General features: G+C 39.3%; 1 protein-coding gene across 1 annotated transcript in view; it reads left to right on the top strand.

Annotated features, from left to right (window-relative positions):
• LOC308400130 (contactin-associated protein-like 4) overlaps nucleotides 1–15,706 on the top strand; it is a gene marked incomplete at its 5' end in the record, with an annotated part of 110,366 nt that overhangs the window by 47,425 nt on the left and 47,235 nt on the right. Inside the window, 4 exons of the mRNA XM_080887629.1 lie at nucleotides 8,766–8,941; nucleotides 9,342–9,488; nucleotides 12,572–12,839; nucleotides 13,922–14,071. Of these exons, the coding sequence (XP_080743755.1) occupies nucleotides 8,766–8,941; nucleotides 9,342–9,488; nucleotides 12,572–12,839; nucleotides 13,922–14,071 (741 nt within the window). The remainder of the gene's footprint in view (nucleotides 1–8,765; nucleotides 8,942–9,341; nucleotides 9,489–12,571; nucleotides 12,840–13,921; nucleotides 14,072–15,706) is intronic.

Below are 15,706 nucleotides of genomic sequence, written 5' to 3'. Positions count from 1 at the left end.
TATGAGTGCCTGTGTATAAATACACAAACAATACACACATGCTTTCAATTGTGTAATTTAAGTGATCTAGTAGCTCTGCTTTGGAAGTTTAGTTCATGCTAGAAATGTGTTTTGGAGATTGTACATGTTTTGTCTCTAGGGGCCACCGCATATATTTATATATAAACATATATAAATAAAACCACTTTTTTTAAATTAGTAATTCCTTTTGTGCATAATTTTATATTATTGTTAATAATAAATTAATTAAAGCAACAAAACAACCTGAAGAGCCGGTTCGGAGCCTCTTTTTAGTGAGCAGAACCGAAAGAGCCGGATCTCTAAAAAGAGCCGGAAATCCCATCACTACTGAACAGTATCCAGAAAGGTCCCCAATCTCTCTGGGCCAAAGCTGAATTAAAATGCACACATGCTACTATCCCATCCAGACAATACCTTTTCAGGGAAAATCTTGCACATTTCAGCAGGATTCCTAAACCTCACACTGCATCTATTACAGCAGCACGGCTTCATAATGGAAGTCTGGGAGCTAACCTGACCTGTAGTCCAGACCTTTCACGAACTGAAAACATCTGATACATCACGAAACAAACAAACGAACAAACAAAAAAAATGCCACGAAGAACATCCAGGACTTTTGAGCAGCTTGAACCCTCTATCAGACAAGATTAGGACAACATTCCTCTCACAGGAATCCAGCAGTCAGTCTCCTCCATTTCCAGATGTTGTTAGAAGAACACGGCATCCTACACAGTGGGAAACATGGCCCTTTCCCAACTTTTTTAACGTGTTGTTCAAAATGAAGAAATACTTTTTTTTAAAAAAAAGGATACATCTGATATGTCCTATATTTAATCTATTGTGATTAAAATATGGGTCTGTGACATTTGCAAATCAATTCTTTATTTACATTTGTTTACACAGCATCCCTACTGTTGTTATCTGGATTTGTACATATCTGGCAGATACAGTCAATCAGAATGTTGGTGATTGACTGTCAAGAAGGAACTTGTGTTTAGCTTTGTTCTTTTCTTGTCTTGTTTGTCTCACTGATTCTTAGCTATTCCCAGACTCTTCGCCTCTATCTAGTGGGGGGTCTCACTTTCTGGCCGTTTCTCTCCCAGCTTGACATCCTCATCTCTCTCTTTTAATCTATAATATATGATGGATGCTATAAACATGTGTCAAGGATGAACACTGTGGAGCACAGTGGGTTAGCATAACATAACCCACTGCCTGTGTGGAAGCTAATGAAGGTAAAATGTTGTGATGACCATGAAGCTACAGACACAGGACTCAAAAGCACAACTTAGAGAGATAGAATTAAAAGTAAAAAAAATAAAAAATAAAATAAACACTCTTCACTTTAACAAAAAAGTTTGGTAATCACTCAGCCGCTGACAGGGACCAGGCCATGGCAGTACAGGGAATCTGGGAAGTCAAATTCCCTAAAAATGTACACTGGGAACTAGAGGCTGGAGCACACAATACAGTCTGGCACAGAAAGAGAGGTACAACCATATTAAATAAACTCTGGGAATGGCACAATGAGGCACAGATGACACTCATGATGGTGGAGATGACACAACACTGAAGTGCCTAAAACACGTGTATTAAAATAAAATAGGAAACCATGATGAATGACAGGAAAATAGAAAACATGACCCAAGGTGCAAGGCGAGACATCGTGTGTGCGTATCTGGCGTAAACAAGGTTAAACCTGAGGTGCTGTTGGACTGCCAGCCTGTCGTATTATCACCATATGGCAAAGCTCTCATCAACCGTGCCATCTGGCTGCTGGAGTACTCTGCTGCTCTGCTCATCAGCCAGGCCTTCCTTTCAGTTACAGCTGAAATTAAAAGTGCAGCTTCCTGAGAATATATCACTTTCCCTCAGAAAACCATATTTTGTGGTCCTAAATGAAGTTATATTCCAAAAGTGAAACTGCAGATAATTAATCATAGAAATTAGTTTTATGTGTTTATTTATTTATTTATTTCTGTGATGTAAGATTGTGTGGTTATATTTATAACAAAGCAATAATTTGATCTAAAGTTAAACTTTCTTTGATGTAGAAATAAATGAACAAATAAATAAATAAATAAATAAAAAGCACCACTTAGTCACTGTACTTTTCATTAATCACAGTATTCTCTTATCCCAAAACAGGGGGCATGCAGTATAGTTGAAATTTTGCAGACTAGTTGTTTGGTTGCTGAAAAACTGAGTGAGACTCGGTACCTGCTCTTTGTGTGGGTGAAAGGAGAATTCAAAGAAAGATTAGGTTAGAGCATTGATGAACTAATGGTAGCACACACCAGAAGGTCAAGTAGGAGTATGATGCAACAGAGAGCATCCGGCTGTTAGAACTAATAATCGATCAAAACCTTCTTAGATGCACTATAAGCACCGAATTTCCCACAATTCCTGCCATGTTTTGATTTGTGGAAAACTGAATATTTTGACCATCACTATAAGCAAAGCTGAGTTTGCTCCATGCATATATTGCTTGAAGATTGTCCACCAGATTGGATGTGATACGAAATATGTGCTCTATGGAGAAATAAGTCCTCCAAACTGGTTGGCAAGTGGTTCCTTGGGTTTATGACAGTTCCTGGTGAAATCAGATGCAAAGAGGTTGCTGTGCAAAAAAACATCCTTACAGTTGCTTTGGCCATTAACAGGTTGCCATGGATGTCTGTAGTTTGCATGGAAGACACAGACTTGTCTGCAAACACTACCTTCAAAGTAAAAGTGTGCTTCAATGGCGCAGCAATGGCTCAACTTTTACTTTGAAGGCTAACAATTTCAGTTTTCTAGCTGTGTTGCATTTTCCACAGTTTCACTGTAACTTGGAAAACACATGTCAACTAGTCAGTTTCTTTCATGCATACTACAAGTCACACGTGGCAGTCTGCCAGCAACCAAAGCCAGGTGTTTGCAGGTAGGAAATATATGTTTTGCTTTAGTGCACAGTAGCTGCCAGGAGGGGGCACTGAGTGTCACTAGGCCTGAGAGATGGGGCTTTATTAAACTTACCCTACAGGGGCACATGTTCGAAATGACAGACAAGTCAACATCATATGTTTAGTGATCATATGATAACAAAACCTGAATACAATACATGCTGTACCATTCAGTTCACGTTTCACAATTGTCAGACTTCCTGCATCATCCATTTACTTAACCATAAAAAGCATTTCAAGAGAAGACATAATTCAACTGCATTTTAGTGTTATATTAATGTTTGAACAAGGGACCTTTGCCATGCAGACAGACACACACACACACACACACACACACACACACACACACACACACACACACACACACACACACACACACACACACACACACACACACACACGCACGCTGAAAATCCCAGATTCCCTCAGCTATTTTTCTAAGATTTTGTGAAAGCCTAAATTTGCTGTTTCCAACTCCAGGCCTCTCTCTACTTCTTTACATCCCCTCACCCTAGTCTCACCCTCCCCTTTCTGCATTCTTGAAATAAAAAGCAGAATATTGTCCAATTCCCATTATGACTGGGTGGAAGCAGTTTATTTCCCTGGTGGTATTGTCTAGTATATGTCAGCTGGAAAGAGGCGTCATCTGCAAAAGCTGTCAGTCTGACATCAGCTCCCTGAGTGACGCCTGTCACATCCCTGCTAGGCTCAGTCCGATAGTCAGCAAAGTGCTCAAAGAACTTGGCTGGGAACGACAGTAAACACAGGATTGTTGTAACGGTGCAGAGATTATATTGAGCTAAATTGAGATTATCCTAAAAATCGTACTTCGCCCCAGTCACAGCACTGACACTGCACGCTCTCTTTATTGCCCTGCCTCTCTGTCAATCCCTACCCTATTGTTTTTTTGCTATTGAAAAAAATATTTATGTTTATTTATCAAAGCCTTTTTCATATGTGATCCAAATTCTGCCTCTGCTAGTTCTTTTTTCAGATTGAATTATTTACCTTTAACAATTGCATGGTATTCATCTTTTGTCTTCTTCCTCCCTCCGAATCTCCAAGGAGCTTGGAGTCTACAGACAGTGTAATTTAGATCAATAGCTTGGAGCATCCACCCTGAGCCACAGCATGCTCCTCCACAGTCAGCTATTGGAAGACAAGAGAAGATCAAACTAACAGAGCTAATAGATAATAGCAGAAGGTTTAGATGCATTATCTAAACACTGAAGAATGTGAGAGACTCTCTGAAGCTTTTCACAGTTATCTCTCCCTTTTGCCGGCCTGATCCTGTCAGTCCCGGTCCTCTCTTTAACGGTGATTCATGTCACTTCACGAGAACAGCAAGCTGGCTGAGACAGAGAGGTGGCTGTGAACACTGTGAACTGGGTAAATGTACAGCTTATAAGGTTGCAAGTGTTTTCATTAATTAGTGAGCAACATCCATTAGCATAAGTACACGTCTGAATGGAAACACAAAGACAGGAATAACAGACAGACCAATAGACAGTGACCAAGGAGACAGACAGTCAAACAAACACATGCAGTGAGACACTTAGACCCTCTCTGTGTGCCTGTGGCTGTCCAAGCAGTTGGAATAAATTGACTGGCTCATTAAGATTTATGTCCGCTATCCAAAACCATCTCATTTCCTCTATGCTTTACATTTATCAAAATGTCAGTTTGCTGTAATGTAGCCTGCTGCTTCATAATTCACTTCAATTCTGAACTGCCATTGGAAAGCTGTAATACACAGCAGTAAATGCGCTGAGGGCTCCAGTGCCTTTTGGACAAATGGTGTTAAGTATCACTGACGAAATTAGGATGGCATCAGAGATCCATGCAGGGCAGGCTGCATGTTAAGTGAAAGGCTTTCTTCTCTCCGTATTCTCAGCAGTGAGGACATGCTGTGTTCACTGTCTGGTCTCTGGCATACTAAATGGAATATTTCAGGGTTTACAGTAGCACGACTTTGCCACAATCAGCATTTTGCTCATTGTACAGAGCAGCAAAAGCTACAACTAGATCTTCCCCCCAGGCATCTGAACAGCGCCGCTGAAATGAGATGAATGTCTTTGGACAAAGTGTGCCAATTGGCAGAGAAAATAGAAGACAATGAACTGCGGTGATTGCTGTTGCATTTGCTTACTCAATTCCACTTTGTCTACAGCGATTTACTCGTTTTGTATGCTGCCTCCCAAGAGTCCCAGAGGAGCCAGAAAATGGAAAGAAACCTCTTACTGCACTCCCCTGCTGTATGATAGGTTTCTTACTACTGAATTTTTTGGTGCGGTAAAAATAAAGAATGCATCTTTAAAATAGAATTTAAAACAATTTAAAAAAAACCCTCATAGTTCATTGTTTAAAGGCAAATGTAAAAATGTAAATGACTGCCGTCTTGTTTGCCTTTGAAGACACTGGGAAGTGAAAGAGATTTGTGGCAGAAAAAAAGGAGAACAAATGGAGGACTCTTTCTAAATATTAATTTACTGTGGATGGTAAATATTGCTATAACTTCTTGCCTTTCACACTTACTATAGGACTGATTTGGTTCATTTAAATTTATGGTAAGCTAAAATGAATGTTTCAAAAGAAGACATACTTTGTCTAGAGAGACAAAGTATGTCTCTGACAAAGAATTCAAAAAAGAATAGGAATAGCATCTTTGGGGTATAAATGCCAACCTATGCTATAATTATCTACTACTCTGTGTCTACAAGGGACTATCTAGCACTTTGATCTTGATGTTGTTGCTTTCATGTTTTCTGTTTAGTAGGTTTTTAAAAAAACAGTTAAACACTTTTATGTTCCCCTCAGGATCTTAGTGATCTCTTAATTGAGGTTTTTTGTAAACAAATGCAAGTTGTTGCCAGTGTGGTAAAGCGTTTTACCTTTAGACTGTACATTAAAATGGACATAGCCACTTTGACATCATCTATACGTTTGATACTTAATTCTCTCTGACAGCAAATGGGACGCCAATTTGTGCTATTGAAAAAGATACTGTATTTACTGGAAAAACTGAAGTATTTTGGTAAAACATCTTGATGCATTCTCAATCATCCAGGTAAGTAAATCTCCAAAAGTTGATTCTGTTCATCTGGACGTAGTGTTTTCAGTGCGAGAAACGTTTCGTCACTCATCGTTTCTCGCACTGAAAACACTACGTCCAGATGAACAGAATCATATTTTGATAAAAAATAACACAAATTGTCATTCAAAACAGCCACAGCCATTAATTATATAATCAGATTATATAACCCTAATATAAATAGGTGGGTAATAACTTATAAAAATGTATCCCATGTTGTTTTCAAGACAAGATAACAAGAGAAAAGAACAGACCCAAAACATGTTGTATCTTGATATAACCAAGGCCGTTTATGCAATACTCAATTCATTTTGGATTTTTCATAGAGGGTACTGCATCTGCAATTTTGTTGTGCAACCTTGTGTAGAATAATGATAATTAAATTAATCTTGATCTTTTTCAAAGCCATTGATCTGTGAAATGGTTTGACACCATTGGTAAGACTGTGTGTCCTACCATTCTCATACACAAAGATGCAAATACATGAAATCAACAAATCTGAAACCCACTCATAGTCAAATTCTTGCCATGGATGTCTTGCTCCTTTTCTTTCTGTATGGTATGAAATTCCTCGTAACTGTGACTAAAACTAAGAATTGGTTTTGAGAATGTGTGTTAGCTTTGCAGTGAAGTTGTATTTTAAATGCTGGCACGGTTACGGTTCTCTTAAATTGAACCTTCTTTCTCTCAGCTTCCTATTAAACTTGCAGGCAAGGAGAAGAGGAATAAGGGAATCAAGACTGACAGAGAGTCAGAAAGAGATTCATTAATGGAAGTGAAGTGTTTCTATTATTGTTTTCTCTTAAACTACTTGTTTATCCTCAGCGTAAGTACTGGATGCAAGAGGAAGACAGGCTTCTGTCGATGGAACTAAGCTAGCTGTTTCCCATGTTCCTATCTCTGCGCTAAACTAAGCTAAGGTAGTTGTGTCCTGATCAAAGCTCCATTGTTGAAGCCCCTGAAAAGTTGGTTTCAGACTGGAAGTAAGTTTGGATACTATTTAACATTAATCACGATCTCAGTTAAACTTAAGAGCATTGTGTAGCCACTTATTTGTTTAGCATTGAATACTCACTTAAATGTTTGTGTAATCACAAACTGTGTTATAAAAGATAGAGACACTGATCACTTATTGGTTTGTGAATTTTAATACTGTTTTCCTCGATTTGGCTATTTTTGGCTATTTTAGTCAGTCCTGCATTTTTTAGGAGGTAGGGATATATTTGGAGAAGCTGGAACGTTTACTCATCAGCTAACATTAGCTAGCTTCATTAGCAAGGTGCCTCTTTAGGCTACAGTAGGAGCAGAACACACAGGCGACTTAGTGCTAACGTATTAATAAAGTAATACTAGCATAACCAAACTGAATTACAATACATTTAACCATAGCACTGTAACATGAGATAGCTAACAGCCGGTGTGTACTTTTAATCCACTTTTGGTTCGTATAAAAAATACTGATGAGATTTATTTACGTACATTTATTTATTTATTTATTTTTGCTTATTTCCATTGCAAAATTGAGCATTTTAGCACAGGAAATAAATAGGAGCAACTAGCTTTGAGGAACTATCCTCAAGTTGCCTCTAGACTACCTGCAGTTTTTGTGACTTCCATGTTAGATTTATCTTTCAGATTTTAATTTGATTTAATTTGATTGTTAGTAGTGGGAAAACTGTCGTTGGACCTTTGATTCATAGCTAAAGCACAATACTAAAGACAATTTAGGATAAGTCTAATATATCTCTGTAACATTGCCAATATAGAAAAAAATGAAGTCACTGATGCAAACTTTGAATGCAGCGTACTCCCTTGTTGAAACCTGAAACTGATACCCACAGTTTGATCTATTCAGCAAGTTGATCGCTGACAGTTATTTTAGATTGGAGAAACTACTTGGTTTATGATAGTAGTGGTTAAAAACCTCAAACTGATTTGGGGAGCAGGCTTCAGATTTTTTGTAAGGTTTCTTCTTTCTAACTCCCAGCCACCAATTTTGCAGCATTTACCAGCCTTTTGCGTAGCTCTACCTCAGACCCCTAAACACACAATGAGGAGTTGGAATTCTGTAATTTGAACTGTCTTTCTATCTAGAAGAAAACACCTTTCATAATTAATGACTTGGCTTATATCTCTCCTTTTGTTGTAGCTCATTCTGTCAGCAGAACCTCGTTTCCTAACCAACACATTGGAGGACTCAAAGATAAATCCACCTATCAGACCTACTGGTGTTGGGTCTGTCATTAATTATGTCCTGGTATCATTTTGTAGCATCATCATTTCTCGTACTCTGTCCTCCTCCCTCTCAGCATACAGAAATGTGCTCTATAATGAAAGAGGGTGACCTCAGTGACCTGCTTCTTGTTTTGAAACAGAGATTAAAAAATATCCCACTGATGCAGCAATCTTTCCGTGGCGCTTTTTGTTTTGATAGATTGAACACAATCCCTTCCTATAGGTGTTTTGCTGGGAAAAAACACTGACTATTTTCTTTACAGATGTTTGTCCTTGTTAAAAATGTTTTATGGATGTTCTTCTTCAAGTGCGTTGGAGGTAATAAACTTCAGGAAAAAAAAAAATCTAAGATCCTCAGCAGGAGATGCATAATGGGATTTCTGCGTTGGCCGGGGATGTTGCTCTTCTCTGAAATGTACCATGGCACCGACATGACAACTTTTCTCCCGCTCCTCTCTCCCTCTGTGTTGCAGGTGTGAGTTCATCCTCTGGTGGTCAACTTCTCGTTTCCCTGGGCAGTCTGCTTGATGACCAGCACTGGCACCATGTAAAGCTGGAGCGGCTCAGCACTCACCTAAACCTGACCGTAGATAAAAATACACTGCAGGTTCAAATACCGGCTGATCTCAGCCACTGGCACATTCACACGGTGAGAGGAAACACACAGACACACACACACACATTCTGAAGCAAACGTGTCAAAAGCGCATCCACTCCTGCAGAAATATTCATTTGTTCAGCAGCGTGAGTGAGTTAGAGTGAGAATAAATCAGACAGGACGTTCAAGTCATATTAGTTCTTCTAGTGAATGAAAAGGCAGAAGGTGGGCAGCTTTCTGTGCCAACCAGCTTGAGAGGGTTATTCAAAGGGGCTATTCAGTGCATAATTTAACTGTGTGAGTGTACTGAGGCAATGAAGAGGTGTTTTTGAGCTTATTTTTCTGCGTTAAAAGGCAGCGTACTCTGTGAATGAACCTCTTACAGCAACCTTGATGTCATTCAGAGGAAGAAGGTAATATTATTATAGCGTGTTTTGAAATTACTGTGCAGCTGACGGTGGCAGCTGTCCAGAGCCACGGACTGCAGAAACCCATCCTGTCCAACAGGAACTTTCATGGCTGCCTTGAGAACCTGCTGTACAGCGACATCAACCTGATAGACCTGGCCAAACACGGCAGTTCACAGGTCGCGATAGTGGTGAGTCATTATATTTCAGCATTTTATGAATTAATTTTACCACAAGCACTAAAAGTAATAGTGTGGTACAATTTTGCCTACTAATTGCTTGTCACTCATGATGCCGAACTAGAGCTGTAATGTTATTAATTTAAGTTTTGCATGTTTATATTAATAATTCTGAGGACAGCTCTTTGCATACACGCAGTTTCAAAAAGTTTAGTAGAAAAAAAGCAAAAGTTTTTGTGGAGTCTAGGATTGAGAATGACTGCTATATGTCACCGTGTAGTAACTCCTTTCTTTTACACAAAGCTTTCATTGTTAAATATGTAAAAAAAACAACAAAAAAAACATGGCCTCATCTTAGTGTGCGTAAAGGAGAAAAGCTGAGTCCAAGTCCAAAGCCAGCTCAAAGACATCTGTTCTTTCAGTACAATATTCATTGTTGTGTTGGGGTTCACTTGCCAGTTCATCTTCATGCATCTCTGCTTGTGTAGGGTGTATGGCACATTCATCTGTCGTTTAGCAGCAAGTGCCTTGACTGCCTCCACAATCCATTTGTAATATCTGTAAAGTATTCTAAATATTTTATTTCAGCTTTTTGTTTTGTTTTGCAAGAACTGCAATGTTGAGTCCTATATGACATTTCAAACCTACGAGAAAAGAAGAGATTTTTGAGCATACGTTGAAATTACTTCATTTTTGTGTACTAAGTTGTATTTTCAAAATGCATCTTCAGGAATCACTTCTTTTCTAATAGGTTTGTAATGTCATGAAGGACTCAGCATTGCAGTTCTTGCAAAAACTAAACATTCAATATTAGTCCTGAGTCCAGTGACTCCACCATCTAGTCGAAGCCTTTCTGTGTGGAGTTTACACGTTCTCCACATGACACTGTCGATTCTCTCCAGATACTCTGGCTTCTTCCCACAATCCAAAGACATGCATTTAGTGGGATTCGATTATTAGTGATAGTAAATTTCGCACAGGTGTGAATGTGGTTGTCCATCTTTCTGTGTTAGCCCTGCATCATATTGGTGACCTGTCCAGGGTGTACCCAGCCTTCCACCCTGTGGTGCTCGGGATAGGCTCTAGCCGTCCCCTATGACCCTGAGGATAAGCAAAAGTGAATGGGTGGATGGATAATTATTGTTGTATTGTTTTACACTTTCTTCTTACTCTAAATTGTGTTTGGTGATGATCCACTTTGTGTGTTATTTGTAAGAATGCGTTAACATCTATCATTATTGCATCTCTAGTGAATAATTTACTGGGCCATTGCATCGATTGAACCAATGTGCAGAAGTTAAATGTACTTCATTAATTCACATAATTCACTTATCAGCTACACATTAGCAGTCAGCACTGGTTAGCTATTGGAATGGCTGCTGTGCTTTGCATGTACTGTTTTTGCAGCTAGTAATGGTCTTTATGTGGATTTTATGTGCACGCTCCCTGCCATTCTATGTTTTCTATTGGTCATGCAAATGTCACACCATGTCACCAGCGAGTGCTCACCAACCAGGAAAATAATAAATTTCAGAGCACAGCGGTGCCATTGAAGCGTTGTATGTGAAGGGCACTTTAGCAAGGTAATCGGGCAAATTTAAGAGTTTATGTTTGATTTGTTTTTGGGAAGTTTTAAAAAGTTTTTACAAAAGTCAGCCACAGCCCTATATCTAGGGTTTAATATGGATATGAGGGGTAGCATCACTGCATCAGAGTTTTTTTTTCCACCACTCTGATTATTTATAGGTCAGTCTGGCTGATCCTATTTTCATCCACCAGTAGACTGCACCTCTAGAAAATTAGGGGAAAAAAATCCATGCACATCATCTCCACCTTGTTGAGCTGTTACAGAGCCAAAAAATGTGACATAGACATCTTCCACATATCGCTGGTCTTCCATGTGTTATTCATAGAAGATTTATTCATCAGTTGTTTGTCCTATGTAAGACGTGGATGTGATCGTATATTATTGTCAGTGATCGTGGTCATTGGACCTAACACAGGTGATTAAAGATGGGAAGGTATGCTTGAAACATCACAAAGTACTAAATGCATTAAATAAAGAAATTGGAGTTCTGCAGTGTGCCAATCGTTCATTTTTTTCCCTTTGAAAATCAAACATTAGCTGCAAGTTCAAAGCAACTTTCAGTTTATGTATTTGTAGCTTAAGAACAAGTGACATTTTTATAGTAAATAAAAAGTCTTCTGTAAAAAAAATCATTTAATAGAAAAATGGTGTTTTATTATAGTGATAATAGCATTTTCTAGTAAAGCTGTGTTATCCTTCTGTCAAGGCTGTCAATTTATTATGATAGTAATTAATTATTTAGCATTTATCATTCTTCTGTTAGAGTACTTCCGTGATGAAAGTTTGAACAAGCTGTGAACTTTTATTCCCTACGACAGACTTTTAGTGACTTTTCCCCCAGCCTTCCCCTTTGCCTTTTCTGCATCGTGGTAATTATTATGCTAATGGTCACTGTCATGATTACTATTGTTATCATCATTATTTTCATCATTTGCATCATCATCCTCCCTATTTTTACACCCATCATCATCATCATCATCATCATCATCATCATCAGCGTCATTAGCATCATCATAATCTCCTTCATTATCATCACCAGTGTCATCACATCTACATTCTGATGTTACAAAGCCCAAAGCAAAAGAGCTGCATGAGACAAGTGGCAGTTAAAAAAAAGAAGAAGAAAACTTGAACCATACTAGCTTATACGTGGTAAATTTCATCATGGAATATTTGGACACACTGCTGTTTATAAAACTATATTTCTCATGTTGTATTATTTCAGTTTCCCGATGTAATTAAGAAATTTGATTATGTGGCACAAACAGGCAGTGTGTGCAAAGCCTTTCTGACTCTGATGTTTCAGGTTTCCAAAGAAAGCCTTCAGCGTTTTAGCTGTTCAGCTGATATCAATATGGAAATACAGGTGTCCTTTTTCAGAGAGGTGCTGATGAGACCTCTGTGACACCCAGTCAAACCAAGTCAGCCTCTGCAGTCGATGAATATTCATGTTTTATCTCTTTCACAATCATTTCTTTCTCTCTCTCTTCCCTCCTCCTGTTCTCAGGGCAATGTGACCTTTTCTTGTGCTGAGCCAGTTTCAGTGGCTGTGACGTTCACTGACTCCCACAGCTTCCTCCAGTTGCCTGGCCTTACATCATGGTCAACAGGGCTAGTGTCTGTGACGCTGCAGTTCAGGACGTGGAACAAGGGAGGTCTGCTCTTGACCTTTGGTCTCCCGCAGCAGGATGGTACAGTGTTCCTATACCTGAGCCAGGCGAGGCTTCGACTACAGATCAGTAAAGCAGGCAGATCCTCTCTGGACCTCAGCGCAGGTGGGTTCAGTCACGATCTGCATGTTTCTCTATTCATTTGCGTATACCGGTACATTAGAGTATGCTTAATGGTCACTTCATTAGGTACATCAGTTCAACGACACAACTATCTACTCAGCTAATCACTAATGATTGTAGCATGGTTGTTGGTGCAAGACCAGCAAAACATGCATGATTTTCCCACATCTCTAAAGTTTACAGAGAAACGTCTGAAAAAGATATCCAGTGAGCAGCACTTCTCTGGCAGAAAATGCTTTGTTGATGCCAGAAGTCAGAGGAGAACTCTGTGGATAGACTGCTTCGAGCTGACAAGAGCAGTAACTCATATACCCACTCATTACAAATGGGCAACAGCAGCAGAAGACCACACTGGCTGCTAACCTGTGACCTAAAAACAGGAAACCGAGGTTACAATCAGCACAGACTCACCAAAATAGGACAGAGAAGTTAAAATATTTGCGAATCTGATGAGTTTCTGTTTTTGCTGTAACATTAAGAGGAAGGAACAGATTTTAGTGTAAACCACATGAAAGCATGGATCGATCCTGCCTTGTATCAGTGTTTCAGACTGCTGCTGCATTGGTTTGGGGGATATTTTCTTGGCAAATTTAAGGCAGCTTTCAACACCATGGTCTACTTGAGTTTTGTTGGCCATGACCACCCTTTACGACCACAGTCATGTCAAACTGGTTTCTTGAATGAGACGGTGATTTCAGTATAATCAAATGGCTTTCACAGTCACCAGATCTCAATCCAATAAAGCACCTTGGATGTGAAGTTGACAAATTTTCAGCAACTCTGATGCTGTTATGTCAATATGGACCAAAATTTCTAGGGAAAGTTTTGAACCTTTTTGAATTTGTGGCGCAAAGAATTAAGTTCTGAGAAACAAAGGAGGTCCAACTCAGTGCGGGCAAAGTGCACCTAACAAAGTGGCCAACAAGTGTATGCAAGTAAAAAATGGAAATGGAGTAATTTATATTTTTCTTATACTTGAAATTAAAATTAAACCAAGGTCACATCCTGATTTGAACTCAATCACACCCTGTTCTGGATTTTGTATGTGTGTATTTGTGTCTCAGGCTCAGGTCTGAATGACGGTCAGTGGCATTATGTGGAGCTGAGCTTCAAACATGATCATCTAAGCATCACAGTGGACAAAGATGAAGGAGCCACCGCTCACATCAGCATCTCGGTTCCTCTCACCTCAGATAGTCAACTATTCTTTGGTGGTAAGAATACCTGCATCATGTACTACTTTTATATAGAGAGATTTTGGGGGGGATTTTCAGCGTTTCTAAAAGCTCTCTATGGTCAAAGTCAACAGATTATACATACTGTAAGCATGTGCAAGGGCTTTGCTGCCAGAGAAACTGCTGACATCGACAGACGGGGGTAGTTAAAATTCATGCAGGTACTCTGGTAATAATTATCATCTCCAGATCTCCTCTGGAGGTTTAGTGCCACCCAGAGAGGGACAAAGTCATAAAGCTGCTCGGTGGCTCTCACTCCCCACCCCCCTCTTCTTTCATCTTTCTTCTGGCTGCTCCACCCATCTTTCTTCTTTTTTTTCCTCCTTTTTTGTCCTTACTGTATCCACTATTTTCTCTCTGTCATTCTGTCTCTCCAAATCACCGGTGTTTTTATTTTAAAATTGAGGTTTTCTTCTTTTCATTTCCCTCCCACCTGTTACTGTAGCACATGTATACTTTCACTCTTCCACCCCTACACATGTAAACACATGGAGCTAAAGACAAACTTGTTAAGAGATCAGCTGCAAAATTACATCCACCTGCCTAATATTGCGCAGGTCACTTCCATGCCACAACAGATTTTGTTAACACAATTTTGTTAATGTACAGGATATCTTTTGAAATGTTTTGTTTTTAAACTTTTTTTACATGCATTATCCTTTCACACACCTTTGCCTGCAGCATAAATGTTTATATACTGCTTGTGAATGGTATCACAACATTAAAGAAGTGCTCCAGTTTTTCTAAGAGACAGCAGCCTTAGTATAATGAGCAAAGGATGGCAGTGAGTTGAGCTGTAGTTACATTCTTAACCTAATTTCAGGTGAAACTCAATTGTTATGACATTGTGATCAACACTAAACTTCCTGCTGCGTCATCTTGACTGCCATAAGCAAAACAGATCCAACAAAGTCTTCTTCTGAGTTTCTAAAATTTAAGGTGACAACGACCAGTGACTCATCTTTCCCCCCTTCCTGTGGTAAGAAGTGCCAAACTGTGTGTCTGACTGACTGTAATTAGAGCAATGCAGAGCCGCGAGCAGCAATGCTGTGTTGGGTCACCGAATGCTGCCATCCAGGATCAACCTGAAGCACGAATCACTGATGGATAAAACATGGGGCTCATTCACAGGATTGGGCAGAGAGGATTTATCTGACAGCCACCTCTGGACTGCTTGTGCTGAGGGCTTAAATCAGAGTTCATACACAGAATCCAAAGTCTGTGCAAAGGCTGATCAAAGAGCAAGTTAAGGGAGTGGTAAGCAAAAACATATTGAGGGTAACTGCCTAAGTAGATATTAGACCATGATGATATTGTGAGATGCTTTTTCAAATGAATGAATAAGATGAACATGGACTGGGACAGTAGGTGGGGTGGAGGGCCTTTGTTGGTCAGCTACTCTTTTGTGCATGAGGTGATCAGAAAAAGAAAGCTTACTGAACCTTTGTGTTAGTGCAACCAGCAGGTCATAGGTTGACAAAACATCTCAACATCTAAGTATTTGTGTTCTGAAAAGGCTGAATACTTTTGATTTTAGCTCTCCTGTAGGTTTTCTCTGCTGCATTGGGGTTTCAACAAATTTTGTAAAAACTTTGATTGCCTGGATATATAAAT

Source organism: Rhamphochromis sp. 'chilingali', assembly GCF_963969265.1.
Source record: "Rhamphochromis sp. 'chilingali' genome assembly, chromosome: 7".
Taxonomy (NCBI): domain Eukaryota; kingdom Metazoa; phylum Chordata; class Actinopteri; order Cichliformes; family Cichlidae; genus Rhamphochromis; species Rhamphochromis sp. 'chilingali'.
Note: the sequence above shows the minus strand (reverse complement) of the source record. Positions and strands in the feature narration are given on the sequence as shown.